The following is a 25,574-nucleotide window of genomic DNA, read 5'->3' as shown; positions in this document are numbered from 1 at the left end:
GTCAGCGGAGACGTAACTGACGTCAGCGGAGACGTAACCGACGTCAGCGGAGACGTAACCGACGTTAGCGGAGACGTAACCGACGTTAGCGGAGACGTAACCGACGTTAGCAGAGACGTAACCGACGTTAGAGACGTAACCGACGTTAGCAGAGACGTAACCGACGTTAGCAGAGACGTAACTGACGTTAGAAGAGACGTAACTGACGTTAGCAGAGACGTAACTGACGTTTGCAGAGACGTAACTGACGTTTGCAGAGACGTAACTGACGTTTGCAGAGACGTAACTGACGTTAGCAGAGACGTAACTGACGTTAGCAGAGACGTAACTGACGTTAGCAGAGACGTAACTGACGTTAGCAGAGACGTAACTGACGTTAGCAGAGACGTAACCGACGTTAGCAGAGACGTAACCGACGTTTGCAGAGACGTAACCGACGTTTGCAGAGACGTAACTGACGTTTGCAGAGACGTAACTGACGTTTGCAGAGACGTAACTGACGTAACTGACGTTGGCAGAGACGTAACTGACGTAACTGACGTTTGCAGAGACGTAACTGACGTTTGCAGAGACGTAACTGACGTTTGCAGAGATGTAACTGACGTAACTGACGTTTGCAGAGACGTAACTGACGTTTGCAGAGACGTAACTGACGTTTGCAGAGACGTAACTGACGTTTGCAGAGACGTAACTGACGTTTGCAGAGACGTAACTGACGTAACTGACGTTAGCAGAGACGTAACTGACGTTTGCAGAGACGTAACTGACGTTTGCAGAGACGTAACTGACGTTTGCAGAGACGTAACTGACGTTTGCAGAGACGTAACTGACGTTAGCAGAGACGTAACTGACGTTAGCAGAGACGTAACTGACGTTAGCAGAGACGTAACTGACGTTAGCAGAGACGTAACTGACGTTAGCAGAGACGTAACTGACGTTAGCAGAGACGTAACTGACGTTAGCAGAGACGTAACTGACGTTAGCAGAGACGTAACTGACGTTAGCAGAGACGTAACTGACGTTAGCAGAGACGTAACTGACGTTAGCAGAGACGTAACTGACGTTAGCAGAGACGTAACTGACGTTAGCAGAGACGTTTGCAGAGACGTAACTGACGTTAGCAGCGACGTAACTGACGTTAGCAGAGACGTAACTGACGTTAGCAGAGACGTAACTGACGTTAGCAGCGACGTAACTGACGTTAGCAGCGACGTAACTGACGTTAGCAGCGACGTAACTGACGTTAGCAGCGACGTAACTGACGTTAGCAGCGACGTAACTGACGTTAGCAGCGACGTAACTGACGTTAGCAGCGACGTAACTGACGTTAGCAGCGACGTAACCGACGTTAGCAGAGACGTAACCGACGTTTGCAGAGACGTAACCGACGTTTACAGAGACGTAACCGACGTTAGCAGAGACGTAACTGACGTTTGCAGAGACGTAACTGACGTTTGCAGAGACGTAACTGACGTTAGCAGAGACGTAACTGACGTTAGCAGAGACGTAACTGACGTTAGCGGAGACGTAACTGACGTTAGCGGAGACGTAACTGACGTTAGCGGAGACGTAACTGACGTCAGCGGAGACGTAACTGACGTCAGCGGAGACGTAACTGACGTCAGCGGAGACGTAACTGACGTCAGCGGAGACGTAACTGACGTCAGCGGAGACGTAACTGACGTCAGCGGAGACGTAACCGACGTCAGCGGAGACGTAACCGACGTTAGCGGAGACGTAACCGACGTTAGCGGAGACGTAACCGACGTTAGCAGAGACGTAACCGACGTTAGAGACGTAACCGACGTTAGCAGAGACGTAACCGACGTTAGCAGAGACGTAACGGACGTTAGAAGAGACGTAACTGACGTTAGCAGAGACGTAACTGACGTTTGCAGAGACGTAACTGACGTTTGCAGAGACGTAACTGACGTTTGCAGAGACGTAACTGACGTTAGCAGAGACGTAACTGACGTTAGCAGAGACGTAACTGACGTTAGCAGAGACGTAACTGACGTTAGCAGAGACGTAACTGACGTTAGCAGAGACGTAACCGACGTTAGCAGAGACGTAACCGACGTTTGCAGAGACGTAACCGACGTTTGCAGAGACGTAACTGACGTTTGCAGAGACGTAACTGACGTTTGCAGAGACGTAACTGACGTTTGCAGAGACGTAACTGACGTAACTGACGTTGGCAGAGACGTAACTGACGTAACTGACGTTTGCAGAGACGTAACTGACGTTTGCAGAGACGTAACTGACGTTTGCAGAGATGTAACTGACGTAACTGACGTTTGCAGAGACGTAACTGACGTTTGCAGAGACGTAACTGACGTTTGCAGAGACGTAACTGACGTTTGCAGAGACGTAACTGACGTTTGCAGAGACGTAACTGACGTTTGCAGAGACGTAACTGACGTAACTGACGTTAGCAGAGACGTAACTGACGTTTGCAGAGACGTAACTGACGTTTCCAGAGACGTAACTGACGTTTGCAGAGACGTAACTGACGTTTGCAGAGACGTAACTGACGTTAGCAGAGACGTAACTGACGTTAGCAGAGACGTAACTGACGTTAGCAGAGACGTAACTGACGTTAGCAGAGACGTAACTGACGTTAGCAGAGACGTAACTGACGTTAGCAGAGACGTAACTGACGTTAGCAGAGACGTAACTGACGTTAGCAGAGACGTAACTGACGTTAGCAGAGACGTAACTGACGTTAGCAGAGACGTAACTGACGTTAGCAGAGACGTAACTGACGTTAGCAGAGACGTAACTGACGTTAGCAGAGACGTTTGCAGAGACGTAACTGACGTTAGCAGCGACGTAACTGACGTTAGCAGAGACGTAACTGACGTTAGCAGAGACGTAACTGACGTTAGCAGCGACGTAACTGACGTTAGCAGCGACGTAACTGACGTTAGCAGCGACGTAACTGACGTTAGCAGCGACGTAACTGACGTTAGCAGCGACGTAACTGACGTTAGCAGCGACGTAACTGACGTTAGCAGCGACGTAACTGACGTTAGCAGCGACGTAACCGACGTTAGCAGAGACGTAACCGACGTTTGCAGAGACGTAACCGACGTTAGCAGAGACGTAACCGACGTTAGCAGAGACGTAACCGACGTTAGCAGAGACGTAACCGACGTTAGCAGAGACGTAACTGACGTTAGCAGAGACGTAACTGACGTTAGCAGAGACGTAACTGACGTTTGCAGAGACGTAACTGACGTTAGCAGAGACGTAACTGACGTTAGCAGAGACGTAACTGACGTTAGCAGCGACGTAACTGACGTTAGCAGCGACGTAACTGACGTTAGCAGCGACGTAACTGACGTTAGCAGCGACGTAACTGACGTTAGCAGAGACGTAACTGACGTTAGCAGAGACGTAACCGACGTTAGCAGAGACGTAACTGACGTTAGCAGAGACGTAACTGACGTCTGCAGCGACGTAACTGACGTCTGCAGCGACGTAACTGACGTCTGCAGCGACGTAACTGACGTCTGCAGAGACGTAACTGACGTCTGCAGCGACGTAACTGACGTCTGCAGCGACGTAACTGACGTCTGCAGCGACGTAACTGACGTCTGCAGCGACGTAACTGACGTCTGCAGCGACGTAATGACTTGGTACCCCTTTAGCACCCGAGCTATGAAAACCAAACCGGTTCTGAGCTGGTTCACAAGTTGAACGAGTTATGAACCTGAACCAGCTCTGGAACCAGTTTGGTGGAAAGGGGGTTTCAGAACTGGTAGCAGATCTTACTTCAGTCTGTAATACGCTCAGTCCTGCCGCTCTCCGCCGGCCCCTAACGTTCATGATGTTCAGATTAGGGATGGGCGGTATGGACTAAAAAATGTATCACGATAATTTCTGGCATTTATCCTGATAACGATAAAAAAATACCATTACAACTCCACCTTTTTAACTATAAATCTATCTCGCTCTCAGATCCACCATGTTTGTTACACAAAAACCTCATCAACGGGAATTTATCTATCTATCTATCTATCTATCTATCTATCTATCTATCTAGCTAATTTCTTTCTTTCTTTTCTGGCTAATTTCTTTCTTTCTTTCTTTCTTTCTTTCTTTCTTTCTTTTCTGGCTAATTGCTTTCTTTCTTTCTTTCTTTCTTTCTAATTTCTTTCTTTCTGGCTAATTTCTTTCTTTCTTTCTTTCTTTCTTTCTTTCTTTTCTGGCTAATTTCTTTCTTTCTTTCTTTCTTTCTTTCTTTTCTGGCTAATTGCTTTCTTTCTTTCTTTCTTTCTTTCTTTCTTTTCTGGCTAATTTCTTTCTTTCTTTCTTTCTTTCTTTCTTTCTTTCTAATTTCTTTCTTTCTGGCTAATTTCTTTCTTTCTTTCTTTCTTTCTTTCTTTCTGGCTAATTTCTTTCTTTCTTTCTTTCTAATTTCTTTCTTTCTGGCTAATTGCTTTCTTTCTTTCTTTCTTTCTTTCTTTCTGGCTAATTTCTTTCTTTCTTTCTTTCTTTCTTTCTTTCTTTCTTTCTTTCTTTCTTTCTGGCTAATTTCTTTCTTTCTTTCTTTCTTTCTTTCTTTCTTTCTTTCTTTCTTTCTTTCTTTCTTTCTAATTTCTTTCTTTCTTTCTGGCTAATTTCTTTCTTTCTTTCTTTCTTTCTTTCTGGCTAATTTCTTCCTTCCTTCCTTCCTTCACGTACGTTGTGCGTGGATTTAACACAGAATCATAAATCAGTTTTACACAAAAACGTCATCAACAGAAATGTATCATTTTTACCGCGAGATGACAAATTCTCACCGTGGGGAAATATCACCCATTCCTAGTTCAGATACGGGTGAAAGTGTTCAGATGAGGGTGAAGCTGAACGGCTGGTTGTTGTGCCGTCAGGAGGTGGAGCAGTACCTGCTGCAGACGGGGACCGTGAACAGCATGGAGAGCTCCCAGTCCGTCCCCAGCATGTCCATCTCCGCCAGCTCTCAGAGCAGCTCCGTCAACAGCCTGGCCGACGCCTCCGACGACAGCAGCGGCGAGATGGCCATGATGCAGGAGGGCGAGCACACGGTCACCTCCAACAGCTCCATCATCCACCGGCCCACGGTAAGCATCCCGGCCCCGCCCGTCCCGCGGCTCCAGCGCTTTGGGGTTTAACCCGGGTTTGAACCGTGTCCCCGGTCTCGTCCTCAGGGTCAGGACAACATCTACGACGACCCGTACCAGCCGGAGATGGACCAGCCTCAGGCCCCGTCAGCGGGACGCCGCCGAGCCTACTACCGTAACCGAGACCACTTCGCTACCATCCGGACCGCCTCGCTGGTAAGATCCTCCGGACCGGGACCGCGCTGGGGTCACGTCTGAGGGCTCTTTTCCACTAGTACCTACTCGGCCTGTGTTGAAAAGATCGATTCTCCGATTTTAAATCCATTCTCATCTTAATTCCTAAAAATCGATTTAAAAAAAAAAAAAAGATTTCATCATTACATTACAACTTTTGGTACTTTTTTGTTTATGCCCAGAAAAGGAATATTTTGTTGGACACGAGAATAACTGGTGCCATGTTTTTGCCTTTAAATATGTTTAAAGGTATGAAAACATTAAAGTGTTAGGTTATAATTGCATAAATTGTCTATATTTATTTGCTTTATATACTGTCTTGGGGTTACATTTGCATAAATGCTAAAAACCAAATTCTCATAAATGGGGAAAAACTAAAAGCGATTTCATCCGTCTCTGTTTCCTCCCTGGATCTGTTTGGTAATTCTGACCCACATGATGTTTCTGTTTCAGTTCTATCAGCATTCTGGGAGCTGATTGGTCCTTACAGCATCATTAGCTGCAATACTTGCTGTTGAATCTCAATATAATACTAGTATTAATATGTTGCAGAACTACAGTCATATCATTCATGCAACAGCTGAAAAAACAGTTTTATTAACACTAACCCAAATCAATATTGGAATAGAATCGGATCAAATCTTGATAATCGATTCTGAATCTTAAGAATCGGAAGCAAATCGATTCTTGACATTTGAATGGATCCCCAGCCCTAGCACCTACTCAGCTCTACTCTTCTCAGCTCGACTCAACTCGGCCTGGTTTCTTTTCCATAGCAGAAGTAGGAGGTTGGAGAAGCTGCTGTGACGTATTTGATTGTGTGATCTAAACGGAGAAGACAACAACACTAAAGATGTAGAACCTGGAGGAGATGATAGATGTGCTGCTGGGTCTGTGGCTTGTGTTTGATATCAAGTTAAAAAATGAGAGTGAGAGAAACTTCAAGCGGCCACGATTTTTAATTTTTTGTCTCGTTGCTGCTTTAAAGTCAGCTGGGAGCCACGAGCAGCTATGAAGAGACAGAGCTCCTGGTAGATCTGGTTGTTCCTTATCTCCGTCTAGATCTTTTTAATTCTCTCCTCAGCACCAGGTTTATGAACATCTGACCCTCAGAGTTGGATCATGAAACAGACTTCTGCTGCTGTTGCTTGTAGAATAAAATGAACCAGAATCCGTCAGAGTCTCTTTCTCTGATGTCACATCCTGACTCAGACGTCTGACTCCAACCCCCCGACCAATCGGTGGCCTGTAGTGTGATGAAGTCAGATACGGCCCGGCTCAGCCGCTTAGAACCTCGGCAGAATAAATACAGAAAAAGTATCTACTCGGCACGTTAGACCCCTGGTGGGAAAGAACTAGGGCTGGGGATCCATTCAAATGTCAAGAATCGATTTGATTCCGATTCTTAAGATTCAGAATCGATTATCACGATCCGATTCGATCCGATATTGATTTAGGTTAGTGTTATTAAAACTGTTTTTTGAGCTGTTGCATGAATTATATGACTGTAGTTCTGCAACATATTAATACTAGTATTATACTGAGATTCAACAGCAAGTATTGCAGCTAATGATGCTGTAAGGACCAATCAGCTCCCAGAATGCTGATAGAACTGAAACAGAAACATCGTGTAGAATTACCAAACAGATCCAGGGAGGAAACAGAGACGGATGAAATCGGTTTTATTTTTTCCCACATTCTGTTTTTATTTGCTCCATTTTCGGTCTATTTTGGTTTTTTAATTTTTGAGCATTTGGTTTTTAGCATTTTTTGCAAATGTAACCCCAAGACAGTTTATAAAGTAATGAAATATAGACAATTTATGCAATTATAACCTAACACTTTAATGTTTTCATACCTTTAAACATATTTAAAGGCAAAAACATGGCACCAGTTATTCTCGTGTCCAACAAAACATTCCTTTTTTGGGCATAAACAAAAAAATAACCAAAAGTTGTAATGTAATTATAAAAAAAAAATATATACATAAATAAATAAAAGGAAAAAAAAACCCAAATAAACCCCCCCCAAAAAAAAAAAAAAATCTTTAGACATATGAATCGATTTTTAGGAATTAATATGAGAATCGATTTAGAATTGGGAAATCGATTTTTTTCAACACAGGCCTAGAAAGAACCAAACCGAGGCGAGCCGAGCTGAGTAGGTGCTACTGGAAAAGCCCCGATAGTCTCCAACCTGCTTTTCTGTTGCTGATCCGTTCCTCCCGCCCCCCCAGGTGACCCGTCAGATCCAGGAGCACGAGCAGGGCTCGGCGCTGCGGGAGCAGATGTCCGGCTACAAGCGCATGAGGCGGCAGCACCAGAAGCAGCTGATGGGCCTGGAGAACAAGCTGAAGGCGGAGATGGACGAGCACCAGCTGAAGCTGGACAAGGAGCTGGAGAACCAGAGGAACAGCTTCTCCACCGAGGCCGACAAGCTGGCCAAGAAGCACCAGGCCATCCTGGAGAAAGAGGTCCGCCGGGTCGGCGCCGCCCACACTCGCCCGCAGCTCGGTCTGTAACTCTGAGTAACCCGGGTCTCTGTCCTCCCGCAGACCAAGGTCGCTCTGGCGGACGAGAAGAAGTTCCAGCAGCACATCCTGGGCCAGCAGAAGAAGGAGCTGACGGGCCTGCTGGACTCGCAGAAACGCCAGTATCGCCAGCGCAAGGACCAGCTGAAGGAGGTAGGACTTTAACGCTGGACCCAAACCTTTTTAGCGCCGAGGACCGGATTAATGTCACAGTATTTTCACGGACCGGTCTTTAAAATGTGCCCGAAAATTAGTGATGCACCGAAATGAAAATTTGTGGCTGAAACTGAAACCGAAAATAATAATAAACACTTGGCTGAATACCGAACAATACCGAACATGGTTCTTGGCAGTTTTTAATTTATTTTGCCAATTTTTTCACCATTGCATAAATCAAATAAATTTGATTTAGGCTTTTCAAAGAAAAAAATCTTTTACAAAATTACAAGGTAGAAAACATTTATTGAACACAATTTAAAAACCCCATATTGTACATTTCTGTTTATACATTTTATCTGTCATCCGTCATCCTACGTCACTTTTTGTAAAGATTCATATTCGGCACTTTTTAATCCTCATATTGTACATTTCTGTTTATTCTGTTTATACATTTTACTTTATTCTATCTCTTATTTTATCTCTATATACTTGTTTGCTTTTATATTTTTATTTTTACTTTTACTGTATTGCACCAATCACCACAACAAATTCCTTGTGTGTGTCAACAAACTTGGCAATAAACCCTTTCTGATTCTGATTCTGATAAAAATAAATTGATTTATGTTGTTTTGGTTCCACCTGCTGGTGAATGTTGGTAAAATTCTTATGTGGTTCCTTTTTGGTTGGCCAAAGATTTACGTTTGTGGTGCAACCGTTACGGGAGCGGCCAGTATATTTCCTTATTTTACAACGCTGTTATTAATTGTTCGGTTTTTTTTCCACTTATTCCACCGAACACCGAAAGTGTTTTTTTGCCATTTTCGGCCGAACAATTTCGGTTACCGAACGATCTGTGCATCACTACGATAAATACAACAAAATAAAATGATACGGCCGGCATAAAAACAATGGTATATTGTAAATATAATAATAAACGTGAATCCACTGTGTACTCGTATGCAACTTTATTAGCAGCGCCCTTCAAACAAATATAAACTGCATGAAAATGGCCACGGTTACATGATGATGAATTAAAAATTATCTTCCTTTGAGTTTACATGGAAATAGTAATTCCGAATTGAGGTTTACATGGAAAACACGTTTGAAGCAGTGTTTTTTTGTGTTTGGGCCATATTATGGGTAGGACATTTGTGTATCATTTAATCAAAAAAGAAGTTGCTTCAAAAAGAAAAATATTTTCAATAAAAAAAAATCACTTCAATCAAAAAAGACTTTCAATCAAAGAAAAAGTGTTTGAATTCAAAAAAATATTTGAGACGCAAAGAATTGAATTTGAACACTTTTTTGGATTTAAAATATATTTTTTCGATTTGAAGGGATTTTTTTTTCCAATCAAAGAAAAACAGTGTTCAAATGCATTTTTTTGAGTCTCAAATATTTTTTTGCATTCAAACACTTCTTTGAATTTTCTTTTGATTGAAGTGAATTTTTTTTTAATTGAAGATTTATTTTTTGATTGAAGCAATCTTTTTTTTGATTGAATATTTAAGACGCAAATCTCCCTCCATAGTGAAGGAGCTGCGTTGATCAGGATCGAGCGTTCCTCCCGTTCTTGATCCGGTTCTGATCCGTGTTCCACAGGAACTGAACGAGAACCAGCTGACGCCGAAGCGGGAGAAGCAGGAGTGGCTGATCCGGCAGAAGGAGTGTCTGCAGCAGATGCAGGCGGAGGAGGAGGCCAGCCTGCTGCGGCGGCAGCGCCAGTACTACGAGCTGCAGTGTCGCCAGTACAAGAGGAAGATGCTGCTGGCCCGACACAACCTGGAGCAGGACCTGCTCCGAGAGGTACCGGCAAAACTCTGACAATTCATGCCAGCACGGCGCACAATAATAGAGATGCATTGATTTAGGTCCCATCCCAATACTCCCCCTACTTTCTTTCACTAGCCCTAAAAAAGAAGCCACAGATTTTAGGGCACATGAAATCTTCCCAGGTCTGTCCCAATACTCCCACTACTCCTACTTTCAGCACCACCACTAAAATCAGGAAGCTGAGAGCCAAAAGCTGTTTTAATTTCAGCTGTAGCGCTGTTAATATGCCACTTTATTAAGTTTTAATATTTTTTCAGGTGTAAAAGTAACCGTTAAGATCCCCAACCTGGGCCCATTTTATCCAAATAACGCCTGGTAAGAAATTTGATCTGATGTTTTCGGCGATGAGAAGAGCCGCCGGCTCGGAGCAGCAGCAGCAGCAGCAGCTCACGGCCGGGTCAACCTGCACCGTCGTCCCGGGGAGAAACCTGCTGCTCTGTGGAGAATTACCGCTGGCTGAAATAAATCATTTAGGAAGATAAATGTTGGTTTAATAGATGAAATCTAACAGTTGTAGCTACGCCTGTTAAGAAATTTGCTCCGAAAATTCGGGATTTCTGCCTGCGGCGTCGCCGCGTAACCTACGCCGTAGGCTCTGCGTTGATGTAACGCGGAACCATAAATCAACCTTTATTCTGGCGAGGTTTGAAAAGACTTCACAACAACGGGCAAACGAGTGATTATGTACATTCACTGAGTGAATATTATAAAATATTGTAAAATATATATTTCTTGTAATTTCTTTGTAATCAAAACGCATTTTTATGCAAAAACTAACTTAAAATATTGATTTTATTCACAAAAAAATAAGAAATGTCCGCCATGTTTTAGTTTTTTTTTATTCAGTCTGCAAATGACGACGAAAAGCATTCTGGGAAATTTTTCTGGCCCTAGTTCAGCTAGGGTGCATCCGAAAACCCTCGATCAGTAGGGACAGATTCATAGCCACTACACTAGTTTTCTTCACTCCCCCTAGGTTAAAAGAGGAATTGGGAACCACTACCCTCACGGGAACGCGCAAAATTTAGGGGTAGGGATGAAAAGTAGGGGTAGTGGGAGTATTGGGACAGGGCCTTAGTGTCTTCTCCCGTCCCGCAAGAGAAATGTCCAGACAAATCTATCTGATTTAATGTTAACATGATCATTGTGGAGTTTGATGGATAATTGACAGTTCATTGGCACCTGACCCAAAGTTAGATGCAAATCCATCATTGTCATCACACAAGCTTTTTCACCTTTCGCGCAGCATCAATTATGTGATTGAGGTTATAACGAGAGCAGGCTGTGAGTGGCTCAAATAACACTAATAAATAACATGAAATAAACAAAGTTAAGGAATGAAACAAATTAATTTAACAAATGAAAATAGGCTTAATATCTTACCAAGGCGAGTCCGTTTCATTCAACACAAGGTCGGCTTTGCAATCCCTGCAAGTATCTTTTTATTCTCCGTATCGAGGCTAAAATGCTCCCAAACTGTTGAACTTTTATTCCCCGCAGCTGCTGAGACGCTATCGTGCATGCGCGATTCGGCAGAGATTGTATTGAAGTGAGACGCCTCACTCCGTTGGAAAAACACATCTGGCGTCAATTGTCGACAATTTTGATTATGGATTTTTGTCGACAACTTCGACAAATGGTTGCAGCTCTAGCCGAGACCCCAGAGGTCGGCGAGCGAACACACCCGTAACCTCCGTCCTCTCTCCCAGGAGCTGAACAAGAAGCAGACCCAGAAGGACCTGGAGTGCGCCATGCTGCTGCGGCACCACGAGTCCACGCAGGAGCTGGAGTTCCGGCAGCTGAACCTGGTGCAGCGAACCCGGGCCGAGCTGATCCGGACGCAGCACCAGACCGAGCTCAACAACCAGATGGAGTACAACAAGCGGCGAGAGCAGGAGCTGCGGCAGAAACACTCCACCGAGGTCCGGCAGCAGCCCAAGAGCCTCAAGGTAACCGGTCCTGACCCGGGACCCGGGACCCGGGTTCAGATCTGACAGCAGGAGTTAAATCAGATTCAGCGCTTTGGGGAAAATTTTAATGTAAATCATGTGAATTAATGTAGTTTGGGATGAAGCTTTACTCGAGTTTCTATCGGCGGGGAGGGGAGGGGAGGAGGGCACGACCCCGTCCCACCAGAAGCTTTTCAGAACCAGCCGCGTCTTCCTTGATTGAACCGTCAATTTAGACGTCAGATGGCAGGAAGTGGGTCATTTTTCACAATAAAACACCCCTAGCAGACTTGTTCAACGCCATTACTTTGACTAGGAATGTACTGATCAATCGATCTGGATCACTATACAGGGTTCATACGTTTTGAAAAAACCTGGAAAAGTCATGGAATTTGAAAATGTTATTTGTCAAGGCCTGGAAAAGTTTTGGAAACATAAGTTCACCACAAAAGTTTTGGAATTTATTTTTCTCACTTAATGATAACATTTATTAATAACAGGTAGATTTAAAATTGATCAATAAATATTTCGTATCAAAGTGCTTATTCATTTTTCAGACCCTATTATCTCAAACATTTACGCCTCGTGAATTTCGTCAGTTATTTGTTCTTTAATGTGAATAATATGCAATATTAAATTACGATACATGTTGCTGGTTTATCAGTGTTAGTTTAAACAAATGTTTATTTTGTATAAAACCATAATTGGCATTAGATCTCCACTGTGGTGACTTTTTACATAGTTTTATTCCTATATTTCCTTCATACATTGTAGGGCTGGGTGATATGGACCAAAAGTCATATTTGGATATTTTCTAGCTGAATGTCGATACTCGATATTTATCGATATTTTTTCTGTGACATAATTGGGGTTTCCCCCAAAGCATTATAGCATAGCATCTCTGTTAGCATCTCTGTTAGCATCTCTGTTAGCTTCATGTTTTTCTGAGGCAAACCCTTAGAAAAACAGTGAGTTTTAATACAAAGCCTCGTGCCAAATGTCACACCGGTTCCTTTATTAACAGAGGTCTGCACAATATCAACATGTATAAAACAAATGAAATAAAAATAAACTGCCTGCATATATAGAATAAAAATGCTTCTTGAATAAAATAAAACAAATATCCCTTTCCTGCATAACAATTAAATTAAAATACACTGTGCAATTAATACAATGTAGACAGTAACAGGCAGACTTTTCCACTGAGGTTGACAGTTGTGAAAATAAAACATTTGTGCAAATCTCAAATAAAACATTCAAGTCAATTTGTCACAAAATAAGCTATATCAAAATTGTAAAAAAAAAAAAAAATCAATATAAACGACATTGTCTCGTACCATATCGCGTTTGAAAATATATCGATATATATATTAAAATCTCGATATATCGCCCAGCCCTAATACATTGATGTTTTAGAGGTCATGTATAGTCATGGAAACTTGTTGGTTAAAATGTGTCTGAACCCTGATTATAACGATCAATGATCCAACGGATCGTCGGGTTAATTTTGGATTGTAAACGATGTTTCGTTTCAGTCCAAAGAGCTTCAGATCAAGCGCCAGTTCCAGGAGACCTGCAAGATCCAGACCCGGCAGTACAAAGCTCTGCGGAACCACCTGCTGGAGAGCACTCCCAAGTCCGACCACAAGGCCGTCCTCAAACGCCTCAAAGAGGAGCAGACACGTAAGCTGGCCATCCTGGCGGAGCAGTACGACCACTCCGTCAACGACATGCTGTCCACGCAGGCTGTGAGTAAGGCAAGGACCCGCCGCGCACCGGCACACCTGAACGCACCACAGGAACACCTGAACGCACCACACCTGAACGCACCACAGCAGAACACCTGAACGCACCACAGCAGAACACCTGAACGCACCACAGGAACACCTGAACGCACCACAGCTGAACACCTGAACGCACCACAGGAACACCTGAACGCACCACACCTGAACGCACCACAGCAGAACACCTGAACGCACCACAGGAACACCTGAACGCACCACAGGAACACCTGAACGCACCACAGCAGAACACCTGAACGCACCACACCTGAACGCACCACAGCGGAACACCTGAACGCACCACAGGAACACCTGAACGCACCACAGCAGAACACCTGAACGCACCACACCTGAACACCTGAACGCACCACAGGAACACCTGAACGCACCACAGGAACACCTGAACGCACCACAGCAGAACACCTGAACGCACCACAGCGGAACACCTGAACGCACCACAGCAGAACACCTGAACGCACCACAGGAACACCTGAACGCACCACAGGAACACCTGAACGCACCACACCTGAACACCTGAACGCACCACAGGAACACCTGAACGCACCACACCTGAACGCACCACAGCAGAACACCTGAACGCACCACGGCAGAACACCTGAACGCACCACAGCGGAACACCTGAACGCACCACAGCAGAACACCTGAACGCACCACACCTGAACACCTGAACGCACCACAGCGGAACACCTGAACGCACCACGGCAGAACACCTGAACGCACCACGGCAGAACACCTGAACGCACCAGACCTGAACACCTGAACGCACCACAGCAGAACACCTGAACGCACCACACCTGAACACCTGAACGCACCACAGGAACACCTGAACGCACCACGGCAGAACACCTGAACGCACCACAGCGGAACACCTGAACGCACCACAGGAACACCTGAACACACCAGACCTGAACACCTGAACGCACCACAGCAGAACACCTGAACGCACCACACCTGAACACCTGAACGCACCACAGGAACACCTGAACGCACCACACCTGAACACCTGAACGCACCACAGGAACACCTGAACGCACCACGGCAGAACACCTGAACGCACCACAGCGGAACACCTGAACGCACCACACCTGAACACCTGAACGCACCACAGCGGAACACCTGAACGCACCACAGCAGAACACCTGAACGCACCACAGCTGAACACCTGAACGCACCACAGCGGAACACCTGAACGCACCACGGCAGAACACCTGAACGCACCACACCTGAACACCTGAACGCACCACAGCGGAACACCTGAACGCACCACACCTGAACACCTGAACGCACCACAGCAGAACACCTGAACGCACCACAGGAACACCTGAACGCACCAGACCTGAACACCTGAACGCACCACAGCAGAACACCTGAACGCACCACAGGAACACCTGAACGCACCACAGCGGAACACCTGAACGCACCACAGCGGAACACCTGAACGCACCACAGCGGAACACCTGAACGCACCACAGCAGAACACCTGAACGCACCACAGCTGAACACCTGAACGCACCACACCTGAACGCACCACACCTGAACACCTGAACGCACCACAGCTGAACACCTGAACGCACCACAGCTGAACACCTGAACGCACCACAGCAGAACACCTGAACGCACCACACCTGAACGCACCACACCTGAACACCTGAACGCACCACAGCGGAACACCTGAACGCACCACACCTGAACGCACCACAGCAGAACACCTGAACGCACCACGGCAGAACACCTGAACGCACCACGGCAGAACACCTGAACGCACCACACCTGAACGCACCACACCTGAACGCACCACGGCAGAACACCTGAACGCACCACAGCAGAACACCTGAACGCACCACGGCAGAACACCTGAACGCACCACACCTGAACACCTGAACGCACCACAGGAACACCTGAACGCACCACACCTGAACGCACCACACCTGAACACCTGAACGCACCACAGCGGAACACCTGAACGCACCACAGCTGAACACCTGAACGCACCACAGCTGAACACCTGAACGCACCACAGCAGAACACCTGAACGCACCACAGCGGAACACCTGAACGCACCACAGCGGAACACCTGAACGCACCACACCTGAACGCACCACAGGAACACCTGAACGCACCACAGCAGAACACCTGAACGCACCACAGCAGAACACCTGAACGCACCACACCTGAACACATGAACGCACCACACTTGAACACCTGAACGCACCACACTTGAACACCTGAACGCACCACACTTGAACACCTGAACGCACCACACTTGAACACCTGAACGCACCACACTTGAACACCTGAACGCACCACACTTGAACACCTGAACGCACCACAGCAGAACACCTGAACGCACCACACTTGAACACCTGAACGCACCACACCTGAACACCTGAACGCACCACACCTGAACGCACCACACCTGAACGCACCACAGCAGAACACCTGAACGCACCACACTTGAACACCTGAACGCACCACACCTGAACACCTGAACGCACCACACCTGAACGCACCACAGCAGAACACCTGAACGCACCACAGCGGAACACCTGAACGCACCACAGCAGAACACCTGAACGCACCACAGCAGAACACCTGAACGCACCAGACCTGAACACCCAAACGCGGCTAACAGGACGCAGCTTCTGCTTCTGTTTGCTTTCAGTTTTAGAAACATAATCAACAGAAACATCAACAACAACATATAAAGTTATCAGCAGAAAGTTAACGAGCCTCGTTTTTATAAATACTGAACATTTGTGAACATTCGCTGCTGCAGGAATCACTGACATAATAATAAATAAAACAACACAGACATTTGCACACACCTTGGGCTCACCATGTTTCTGACACCGGTGGTTTTGAACCTGCAGCTGCGGCTGGACGAGACGCAGGAGGCCGAGTACCAGGTTCTGCGGATGCAGCTGCAGCAGGAGCTGGAGCTGCTCAACGCCTACCAGAGCAAGATCAAGATGCACACGGACACGCAGCACGAGCGGGAGGTCAAGGACCTGGAGCAGAGGGTGTCGATCCGCCGGGCGCTGCTGGAGCAGAGGGTGAGTGTTCACGTCCACGTGTCGGCTTCAGCTCCCAGCATGCAACCTGTCCTCCGAGCTCGGATCTCGGACGGGTTTTTGAGTCTTATATACAAACAAAAAGAGAGAAAGTGGCGGTTTGAGTAAAGTACAGCTTTCGTCAACGAAAATTATGACCTTATCACCTGAAGAAAACGAGACGAGACACAACGAAAATGCTGGTCATGTGACGATAATTAAATATATAAAGCAATATCGGAATAAAAGAGGAATAAAAACCAGACTAAAATGTACATTACAATATAAAAACTCTGCAAAAATATGTTTTCATTTTCGTTGACCAAAACGAGACGAAATGTTCTACCAAAGATCCTTAATGTCCATGTTTTCAGTAGTTTCTCTGGTTTAAAGTCCATGTTTTCAGTAGTTTCTCTGGTTTAATGTCCATGTTTTCAGTAGTTTCTCTGGTTTAATGTCCATGTTTTCAGTAGTTTCTCTGGTTTAATGTCCATGTTTTCAGTAGTTTCTCTGGTTTAATGTCCATGTTTTCAGTAGTTTCTCTGGTTTAATGTCCATGTTTTCAGTAGTTTCTCTGGTTTAATGTCCATGTTTTCAGTAGTTTCTCTGGTTTAATGTCCATGTTTTCAGTAGTTCCTCTGGTTTAAGACAAGAAAACCCAATTTGTCATCGAAAAAGAAAAAGACGGGGAGAAATGTGGAAAAATAAATATGTTGTAAACTCAAATCTTCTGTATCTGGAATGAATGTATTCTTGAGTCTATAAGGTAACAATAATATAATAATAAGATATTGAATTGTAAAATGGTTTGGATTAATACAGGACTGTCTCAGAAAATTTGAATATTGTGATAAAGTTCTTTATTTTCTGTAATGCAATTAAAAAAAAACAATTGTCATACATTCTGGATTCATTACAAATCAACTGAAATATTACAAGCCTTTTATTATTTTAATATTGCTGATTATGGTTTACAGTTTAAGATTAAGATTCCCAGAATATTCTAATTTTTTGAGATAGGATATTTGAGTTTTCTTAAGCTGTAAGCCATGATCAGCAATATTAAAATAATAAAAGGCTTGTAATATTTCAGTTGATTTGTAATGAATCCAGAATGTATTACAATTGTTTTTTTTTAATGCATTACAGAAAATAAAGAACTTTATCACAATATTCTAATTTTTCTGAGACAGTCCTGTACAATCTTTGACTAAAACTAGACTAAAATGGACAATTCTGACTAAAATGCTCAGACTTTTAGTGGACTGAAACTTGACACGACTAAAAGGAGAATGAACGTGACTAAAACTAATAAAAACTAAAATGATAGCTTGACCCAAAGACTAGACTAAAACTAGAATTGAAACAGGCTGACAGAAACAACACTGGGGTTGAGATCGTTCCGGAGCTGACGCTGTGATCTTTTTCCAGAGGTGTCAAGTAACGAAGTACAAATACTTTGTTACCTTACTTAAGTAGAAATGTTGGTTATCTATACTTCACTGGAGTAATTATTTTTCAGACGACTTTTTACTTTTACTCCTTACATTTTCACACAATTATCTGTACTTTTTACTCCTTACATTTTAAAAACAGCCTCGTTACTCTATTTCATTTGGGCCTTTAATAAAAACTATCCAGTTAAATTGCTCCATCCGGATAGAGTGAATTTGGTTGTGGTTGTTTCAGATGTTCTTGTCCAGTTTTGTTCTTACATCCGTTCCCTCAGATTCCTGCAACTAAACTTGGATGTACATTCCAATAAAGGTTAGGATAAATGATAACATGAACATGAACGTTTGACTTTTTGCACCATTACAATACTTATAGACAACTAGTCATCATATCTGCTGCTCTCTGAAACACATGTTAATGCTCAATAGTACACATATATGCTTCTTTAATATATTTATATTAACACATGTTAATGCTCAATAGTACACATATATGCTTCTTTAATATATTTATATTAACACATGTTAATGCTCAATAGTACACATATATGCTTCTTTAATATATTTACATTAACACATGTTAATGCTCAATAGTACACATATATGCTTCTTTAATATATTTACATTATACTAAGATACATTCATTTTCAATGGCTTTTGTCCTTAATGGCTTTTTCCCCCTTACATTACTTTTACATTTATACTTTAATTAGTTTTAAAACCAGTACTTTTATACTTTTGCTTGAGTAAAAAACTTGAGTTGATACTTCAACTTCTACAGGAGTATTTTTAAACTCTAGTATCTATACTTCTACCTGAGTAATGAATGTGAACACTGAAGACTCCTCTGTCGTTTCTCCCCCAGATTGAGGAGGAAGTCCACTCCATGCAGAACGAGCGCTCCGACCGCATCCGGAACCTTCTGGAGCGCCAGGCCCACGAGATCGAGGCCTTCGACGGCGAGAGCATGCGCCTGGGCTTCAGCAACATGGCGCTGTCGGGCATCCCGGCCGAGGCCTTCAGCCAGGGCTACCCGCCCCCCAGCCCGTCCTCGGGCTCCGGCGGCTGGCCGTCCCGGCCGGTGCCGCGCTCCGGCAGCCACTGGAGCCACAGCGTCCAGAACTCGGTGGCCGCTCCGTCCTGGCGCAGCCAGAACCACGGCATGGCCGGCTACGGCCGGGCCGACTCGGTGGCCTCGGCCCACGGCCTGGGCCGCGACGGGCTGGGCCGCGACGGCCTGGGCCGCGACGGGCTGGGCCGCGACGGCCTGGGCCGCGACGGCCTGGGCCGCGACGGCCTGGGCCGCGACGGGCTGGGCCGCGACGCCCTGGGCCGCGACGGCGAGCTGCACAAGGGCGTGCGCGGCCCGGCGGCCCCGCCCTCGCACCCGCACCACCCGCACCACCCGCACCACCACCTCCAGCAGCAGCAGCAGCAGCAGCAGCAGCAGCAGCACTACCTCCCCCAGCACTACCAGCACCACCAGAGCACGCCGCAGCTCTACCGCGACCCGCACGAACCCCGGGAGCGCGAGCGGGCCCGGGAGTGGGCGGGGGCCGGCGGCCGCTACGCCCACCACCCCCAGAGCCACCACCACCACCACCACCACCTCTCCTCCCACGCCTCCTCCCAGTCCCTGGCCCTGCTGCCGCCGCCCCCGCCCCCGCCGCCCATCTCCCTGTCCTCCTCCTCCCCCCCGTCCTCCACCTCCTCGTCCTCGTCCTCGCAGGGCGGCTACGGCGGGGGGGGGCCTGAGCGTCCGGGGCCCCGGCCTCATGGCCCTCAGGAACAGCCCCCAGCCGCTGAGGAGGACGGCGTCGGGGGGCCCGGGGGCCGGCGGGGGCGACGGCGGCATCAGCCGGAGCACGTCGGTCACCTCCCACATCTCCAACGGCTCGCACCTCTCCTACTCCTGAAGGGGCCGGGCCGGGCCCCCTGGGGGCCGCCGGGGTCCGGGCGGCCCCCAGGGGGGGGCGGCGCCTTCAATCACCTTTAAAAGTGTCGATTTAAACGTCTTCTCGATCCAAATGAGCAGCGAGGTTTTGATTAGTTTCTGAGAGCAGGATCGGTCCCGGAGTGTTTGCACAGGAAGTCGCGCGCCAAAACCAGTCGCTGTTGCAAAACCAACGAGTCGAGCCGGCGCGTCTCTCTCTTCCACCAAAAACCCAGACTGGCGTCCATTTGTTGGTTTTGTAGCTCGCTGAATTGCACAGAATTAAAGTCTCGGCTGTCGTTCGGGTTCAGCTTTTTCTCGCCTCGGTCTTGGGTCGGTGTTGACGGAGCGGCGACGCTCGCAGAGCTTCCTCTCGGCCGGCGGGGCTTCCAGAACCACTGTACTTATGTAAATACTTAGAAACCCGGCCGCCGACCCGCGTTGGGGAGGGGGGGGGAGGGGCCACGACCAAGGGAACGTTTGCTGAGACACTCGTCTTCTTTTTGTACTGGTAGTCCTGATTACGACGGTTCAGACACAAACACTGCCATCCGTAGTTGAAACGGCTCGGGGATTACAGCGGGAGAACATTTCCTCTCTCCAGCCTCTGCAGAGCTTTTACATGATTATGTTCAGGAATAACTGAGATGATGTCGGAGCGGAAACTCGCAAGAAAAGTGGAGAGTAATGGATCCTCCGGAGCTCCGCTGGGAGTCAGAGAGGAGCAAAGGAAACGGAGAAAATCTGACTTTAAATTTGATTTCCGTCTTCAGTTATTTTTTGGTTCTGTGAGATTTTAACTTCCACATTAGTTTGAATCGGAGCTAATTGTGACGCAGCTGCAAAGACGAAGTATTTGTTTTTAAACTTCATCGTTTAAAACAAATAAATTGTTTTTAAACTTCAAAATGACGTAAAATCCGGCTGGTTTTCCTGAATCTCTGAGAGGATCAGCCGTCCGTTAGATCTTTCAATCGTTCTCATAAATGCACCCGTTACAGATTCTTTCTCTCTAATCCTTGTTGCATTTCCTTTTTTTTTTCCCGCCATTATCCTTGAATTCAGTCAGCAGCAACAAAACAAAACTTAATTTCAAGGCTTCACTTTTAAAGGCAGCGTTTTGTTAAATCCAAGCGTCTGAATATCAGCTTGGCTTTATTCGTTTAAGAAATTCACTTTTTTTTAACAAGAAGTTTCGGAAATATGTGCGTTTACTTGAAAAAGTAACTAAAAATGGAAGTTTTCAGGCTCGTCCTGCAGAGTTGGTTGAACTAAGGCTTGTTTCGGCTGCAGGACGAGGTTTACGACGCTAGCGCCTCAGGCCGGTGACCTGACAGGAACTCGCCCCTCGTGACTAAAAAACATCCTTGTTTTTAATGCTCGTCAAAAATGACCTCAAAATCAGCAGGAAATGATTTCAAGAGGAAAATGTGACGTTAAATAAAGATTTGGCCGTTAGCTCAGAGCAGCAGTCATTTTTAAATCAGTGTTGTGTATTTATAAAAAATAAAATGACTAGGAAATCAAAACAAATTTGGTAAATTCGGGAAAAACAGCAGAATAAAAATGTAAGAAGGAAAAAATAGGTCATTAATGAATAAAGTTATATTCAGATAAAGAGCAAAGATAATTTTTTTAATGAAAAATTCAGTCATAACATGAATTATATATACGTATAACCGACTGATTTTTATTTAATTTTTTTATGCTTGAGTTAGAAACTCAAAAAACAAGTTCAGGAAAAATAACCAAACAACAATGGAGCTAATTAATAAATATTCTGTGTTTTAGGGGTCAGTTTTGGTGAAACATTAAAAATGAAGCTGCTGAAGTTCAGAGATGGGTTTGTTCAGGCGGATGTTTCACTACAGCGAGTCTTCAGGATTGAGTTTTTACAGCTTCTTAAATCAGCTCCAGCTGGTTTAAACGTGTAAAAGCGCTGGTTTAGGCTCGTTGGAGAGAGATCTGTTCTTAGTCTGCTCCTGGTTTCACGCAGCTCGGCAGGCCGCCTACATCCTAGATAAGATGTGCCATGTTCAGAATCCACGTGCACACTACCTATTTATATCCATGTGTATAAACGTACGATACCTGTGGAGACGTAGCAGGTATCTGTCCAGAACACTCGCGTCGTACTTACCGGTGTACATAGAAGCACTAACTTTAAGATGTGTTGGAGTAATAATGATTATTTTGTCATGTGACTTTAACCGTTTTGTACTAGATGCAGACAAATAGAGGCCATCCTTATTATTTCTACTGCTGCAGTCGAAATATTTATGTTCAAAGTTTTTAAATGTTATTGCCAATGTTGACCACTAGGTGGGGGATAAGCGCAATGTTACTGTGACAGAGCTATAAAGATCGGACGTTACCTTTGCCAGCGTTTCCGTTGAGGTCTCAGGGTCTCCGGGCAGGGCCGCTTCTACTTTCTACTTTTTATTCTTTCTTTTGAGCCAGTATTAAAACGTGGAGCTGAGCAACTGAAGTATTTTTAGATTCCTTCACGATATTTGTGCCATGTTTTCATTTCTATGTTTTTACTTTTTTTATATATATAAATATATATCTGTATGTTTTAGGCTTCTCACTCTTTTACTGGGCAGATTACTTTCCCCAAAACACTGTAAAATACGGAACTGAGCGCGTCTTCAGTGTTGCAGCAAAAAAACCAATGATCATATGAAATAATGGTCTTGAGCAGAAAAACGACGCTGGTAATAAACAGGACGTTTTATTGTTAATCTTTGTCAAGAAAAATCAGATATGACTCAAAGAAAAACTCATTAAGAACACGTGTTTAAAAAAAGGAGAGTAAAAGTTTATTAAAATAAATAAAAATTAAAATCAACATTACATTAAATAACAATTGAGAACATAAAACTATTACAATTTAAAGTAATTAAATTCTCCTTAAAGTTAAATTGATAGTTGGGTAAATTTTAGTAAAAACATTGTTAAAATACAAAGTAACAATGTATTCACAATTAAAATAAAAAATTACAACTCAATTTTTAATAAAAATGTTTTAATGTAAGTTAATACAAGTGTAAATTTAACATTAAATACGGGGATTCAAGTTAAAAAACGGACAAAATGAAGTAAAATCAGCAATTTAAAAATTGTAAACGACGAAACTACAATCAAACTATATTTTTGTTAAATTCGATAAACTTGACCTACATTTCTACCAGTGACGTCACGGTTCCGTGACCGTTAGTTCCCGCGATTCAGTGTTTTGTTTTCGCCTCAGGGTGACCACGCCCCCTCGAGGCCACGCCCCTCGAGGCCACGCCCCCTCGAGGCCACGCCCCCTCGAGGCCACGCCCCCTGCTCCCGCGTCTACCTCATCTGCAATGATGGTGAGCGAATGTGTGCGCGGAGTTTGGAGGAAAATACGTTGTTTTTTGGTTGTTTTTTTCTTGCAAATGCTGACAAGACGGTGAATGAGAGCGGGGGGGGAGAAGTTACCCGCGCTGTTTTCAGGGGTGGACCTTCTCTGGAGGTTCTGCACAAGAACCTGCTGCAGGTTCTGCTGCAGCTTCTGCAGGTTTCTGGTTGAAGCTGCACCAGGAAGACGAAATCAGCCCAAATCAGCTGTTCATTCATGTTTCATTTCTGCTCCCTGAATTATATTTTCTAAATGGACGGAGCACTTTACTCACTTCTGTATGTTACTATCAACCTTTTGAGAAAAGTTCTTGTTCCCCCTCCTGAATATTTCCCTCACTGACAAAAAAAAATATTCAGATATTTGACTCACTTGTTTTGTCAGCAAAAACACCAAAAGATCCAAGCAAGTTGAGCTTTCGGGAGGAGATGCTGCTGATTTATGGACAATCCGAGTTGCTGCAGTTGCTGAAACCAAACAAGGACTTTTCTCAAAAAGACCAGACACGTCTCCTGGTGCAGTTTCCCAACCGGACCAGAACCCGCCTGGAGTCCAGCGGGTGCAGGACCCGGTGAGGAGGAGGAGGAGGAGGAGGAGGAGGAGGAGGAGGAGGATGATGATGATGCTCGTCTGCTGCGCGTTCACGGGGCAGACCTCCCAAATGTTCAGGTTCAGTGGGAAGTGTTTGGAGGAGCGGTGGAAAACAAGTTGTACAGAAACATAAAAATACTTTTGGAGAAATAAAAGAACAAAAACGGAGGTGTGGGTTTGTTTTTATTGACTTCTAACGGCCTCTTAAAACATCACAACAGTTTCTTCACCCGGCAGATTCAAGGAAAACAAAGACTTTTAGATCAACATTATTAGAACCTACATTCACTAAACCTTCAACATTTAGAGTCATCACCAGAAAAATAACTTATTTGACAATTTTCACCTGTTTCAAGTAAATATTCACTTGAAATAAGTAGAAAAATCTGCCAGTGGGACAAGATTTATCTTCTTATTACAAGCAAAAAGATCTTGTTCCACTGGCAGATTTTTCTACTTATTTCAAGTGAAAATCTACTTGAAACAGGTGAAAATTGTTGTTTTTTCCGGTGATGAGTCTTGTTTTAAGTGTAATGAGATTTTTTTTACTAAAATGAGACATTTTAACTAGAAATAAGACAAATATTCTTGTTAAGATTGTGAGTTTTTGCAGTGATCCATGTTACTTATCCTGTGAAGGACAGAGTCATATTGATAAGTTCAGAAAAGTGTTTTTTATTGTTGTGTTTTGATGTATTTGATGTAAGCCCAGTGGATATTTAAAGCTTACAGAAGGCTGCATTTAACTGCTGCTATGTCATTCCTGCAGTATTTCTGCAGCTGTTTTGGTCACTGCTATTATTTGTAATATATTATATTATTTGTAATCAGCACAAATTATCTGTCCCCATATGATCAAATCCACCATCCCCCCTGATTTATTTTTACAACTCCAGTACTGGCCGGCAGATTCAAGGAAAACAAAGTTCATGGCATCGACTTTGAGATCAACATTATTAGAACCTACATTTACTAAACTTTCCTAAAGGCTCGTCTTTGGTTCACTTTTGAAAGTTGGAGAGTTTGAAGTTTCCTCAGAGTTAAGCGTCACTTCATCACTAATCTGAGACGCTGGACAAAGAATAAATTAGTAATTAATTAATAAATTGACCAGGATAAATGAGTTGTTACACCTCGTGATTTATGATCATTAATTGTTTGAACTTGATATTTTTGAGTTGAGGTAACTGATGATACGGTTTTATATCCAGTAAAGAAAACGTACTGCCTTACTTGTAATTATTCTGCTGAATCACGAGAGCAATGTCTGGTTTTTCTTTTCTTTTCTCTTGCTGCTGTAATGATGGAAATGTCCTACAATAAGCCTAATGTCTATTCTAAATATAATATGTTTCCCACAACAGATTAGATGTCCTTTATCAAAAGGAAATCTAATCTATGTCAATGAAATTATTTCTCAGTTATTTCAGTCAACATCGTGGCTTGAATTGAAAAGTACCAACAAATGTGTATATTAAGTGTATGAATTATTGTGGAGTGATATCAAAATCCAAAAAGTGAAGAAATTAAGTAAATCACCTGGAGATCAAACACAGCACTG

General features: G+C 44.5%; 1 protein-coding gene across 1 annotated transcript in view; it reads left to right on the top strand.

The window, feature by feature from the left end:
- The window catches only part of LOC133422384 (serine/threonine-protein kinase TAO2-like), a 37,310-nt gene extending 13,287 nt beyond the window's left edge, over nucleotides 1-24,023 (top strand). The window contains 10 exon segments of the mRNA XM_061712356.1: nucleotides 4,878-5,087; nucleotides 5,175-5,303; nucleotides 7,558-7,794; nucleotides 7,876-8,004; nucleotides 9,613-9,816; nucleotides 11,553-11,792; nucleotides 13,328-13,549; nucleotides 16,465-16,647; nucleotides 18,964-19,842; nucleotides 19,844-24,023. Coding sequence (XP_061568340.1) covers nucleotides 4,878-5,087; nucleotides 5,175-5,303; nucleotides 7,558-7,794; nucleotides 7,876-8,004; nucleotides 9,613-9,816; nucleotides 11,553-11,792; nucleotides 13,328-13,549; nucleotides 16,465-16,647; nucleotides 18,964-19,842; nucleotides 19,844-20,014 — 2,604 coding nt within the window. The 3' untranslated portion in view covers nucleotides 20,015-24,023.
- Nucleotides 24,024-25,574: the final 1,551 nt, after the last annotated feature.

This window comes from Cololabis saira, chromosome 21 (genome assembly GCF_033807715.1).
Source record: "Cololabis saira isolate AMF1-May2022 chromosome 21, fColSai1.1, whole genome shotgun sequence".
Classification (NCBI taxonomy): Eukaryota; Metazoa; Chordata; class Actinopteri; order Beloniformes; family Belonidae; genus Cololabis; species Cololabis saira.
Note: the sequence above shows the minus strand (reverse complement) of the source record. Positions and strands in the feature narration are given on the sequence as shown.